At 33.0% G+C, this 2,128-nt stretch overlaps 1 protein-coding gene across 1 annotated transcript; it reads right to left on the bottom strand.

Moving 5' to 3' along the window:
• On the bottom strand, nt 1-1,821 carry LOC126676327 (NAC domain-containing protein 100). The gene is made up of 3 exons (XM_050370506.2): nt 1,488-1,821; nt 1,120-1,397; nt 1-877 (listed from the first exon to the last, which is right to left on the bottom strand). The coding sequence occupies exons 1-3, from the start codon at nt 1,675-1,677 to the stop codon at nt 287-289; spliced, it is 1,059 nt and encodes a 352-aa protein (XP_050226463.1). The 5' UTR covers nt 1,678-1,821; the 3' UTR covers nt 1-286.
• Nucleotides 1,822-2,128: the final 307 nt, after the last annotated feature.

Below are 2,128 nucleotides of genomic sequence, written 5' to 3'. Positions count from 1 at the left end.
TTGCAAAACCAACACCAATTAGATATATTAATTTCCCTCATGCACAAATTCTATTTACAAGCAGAGTTTCCACACATGGCTTCAGGAAATGGGTAACAAAATCCAAAACAAGAAAAAAGAAATTAATAGCTAATCCTATAGGCAAATCCTTCACTTCCATGTTATTTGAATGCAAGTAATCTATACACACACCACATTCATATAACAATAATGATTGTACACCTAAAAATCCTACTTGCTATTAGGTCTTCATTTTTTTTTTTATCTTTTTGTGGTAATTTTAAATTCAGTAACTCCATAGACAATCAAGGTCAATTGGTCCAGCAGAACTTGAAGGAGCTTCTTGATCATTAAAAGACCTATGAACAATTTCAGGATTGATTACGACCGCAGTCATATTATCAGAATCGAATCCGGTCTCTGTTTTTGAGTTTTGTTTAGTGTTCCGACTTTGATTTTCAAACAACATCCTTAAGATTGATTGCTGTTCAGGTATCAGAACAGAATCTTGGTATTGTATATTTGCAAAAGTTGGTTGAATTTGAGAGGCAAAGAGAGAGTTTGGAACAGAGGATTTTGAAAACAGAGCTGAAACAGGGGAAATATTTGAAGAAGGGGCAAAGAAGATAGAATTATTAAAGTTAGTAAAATTATTAGTGTTAGTTATGCTTTCTTGAGGTTTGATGTCCTCCATTGATTCGGAGAAGCAGGTCACGTGAGACATATTCCGTCCTTCATAAATCCTTGTCTCATTGCTGTTTGGAGAAGAAGAATCCATTAATGGAGGCAATGATGAAGTTGATCGCGCCAAACCTGAAATATGTGTTTTCTTTCCTCCAGAACTCTTTTGAAAAACTCTACAAATCACCCATTCATTCTGCCAAAAAAATAAAAACAAATATTAATCAAACCATCTATCTAGCACGACGGAAAATAGTAAAGTCATACTGTTTTCTAAGTACAGATTATGAATATAGAATTTCAGGATTTCAGAAGTGTTTCCGTAAATATAAGAGTCGAAAAGTTTTTGTGCAGGATACTCAATTTCAACACCAATAAAACAGATAAGAACAGAGTACAACAGAGCAAAAACAGAGGAAGCTAGAGAAGAAGTAAAACCTTAGCTGTTTTAGGGAGATTGTAAACAGAATATTTGCCTTCTAATCTAAATTCATGCATAACCCAATTAGTTTTTGCTCCTTTAGGTGCTCTGCCTTTGTAGAAAACCAAAGTCTTCTTCATTCCGACGAGCGATTTAGCCCGATAAATTTCCCTATCTTTGCCCGTAGCTTTCCAATAACCCGCATCAGTAGCTCGATTTGTTCGTAATCCAGTCGGGTACTTTCGATCTCTTACGCAGAAGAAATACCACTCTTTTTCACCCATTTTAGCTCTCCCTTCATCAAACAAAATTTACCAAGTTAGAACATAATCAATAAACCATCAAAATTGGTAAAAACAAAAGAAAAGAAGATAAAAATACATACAAGGCAAATCCCACGGTTCACATTTGTTCAAATCAACCTCACCAATAGCTCTAGCACAGAAACAATTATCAAGAACTTTTTGGGATAGATAGTGAGTAATAAGTTCTTCATCAGTTGGGTGAAATCGAAATCCAGGTGGCAATTCCAACTGTTCATCATCTTTGATATCATGATTAGAATTGTTCTCCATACTTTAAAATCTTTTCCAAATTCCAAAAATACCCACACAAAAACTAAATCAAATAAACTAATCAGAAATTAAGATTTATGGATTCTTGACAGAAAGGTGGTATTAAGGAAAACAAACTGTGTTTTTTTTTTTTTTTTGAAAATTGGAAACAAACTGTGTTATGAACAAAAGAATTGCATAAATAGTGGATTTCTAGAAACAAAAGAAGACGTGGCTCCTAAGGCAACTTTGATGTGTAATTTTCCAAGATTTTTAGCTCTGTTTTTTAAACTTTCATGTAATGTTTGGTTAATTCTTTTATATTTTTTTCTACTTGAATTTGACCAAGAACATATTATGTCATTATCAGGCCCGTTTTGAATTAGTTGTCTCTATTATTATTATTCTTAGGAGTGGTGAGAATAGAAATTAAAAGTTTTAGAATTAATCTGTTGTGAATGTCTAATTTTAT

This window comes from Mercurialis annua, linkage group LG4 (assembly GCF_937616625.2).
Source record: "Mercurialis annua linkage group LG4, ddMerAnnu1.2, whole genome shotgun sequence".
NCBI classification, from domain to species: domain Eukaryota; kingdom Viridiplantae; phylum Streptophyta; class Magnoliopsida; order Malpighiales; family Euphorbiaceae; genus Mercurialis; species Mercurialis annua.
This window is presented reverse-complemented; position numbering and strand designations above follow the sequence as displayed.

What these genes read in the sequence shown, in the direction of transcription:
- LOC126676327 (XM_050370506.2), bottom strand. Translation starts at nt 1,677, where the DNA reads ATGGAGAACAATTCTAATCATGATATCAAAGATGATGAACAGTTGGAA. An exon ending in TGAACCGTGGGATTTGCCTT is followed by an intron (nt 1,398 to 1,487) that starts GTATGTATTTTT and finishes TGTTTGATGAAG; the next exon opens with GGAGAGCTAAAATGGGTGAA. An exon ending in ATCTCCCTAAAACAGCTAAG is followed by an intron (nt 878 to 1,119) that starts GTTTTACTTCTT and finishes TTTTTTTGGCAG; the next exon opens with AATGAATGGGTGATTTGTAG.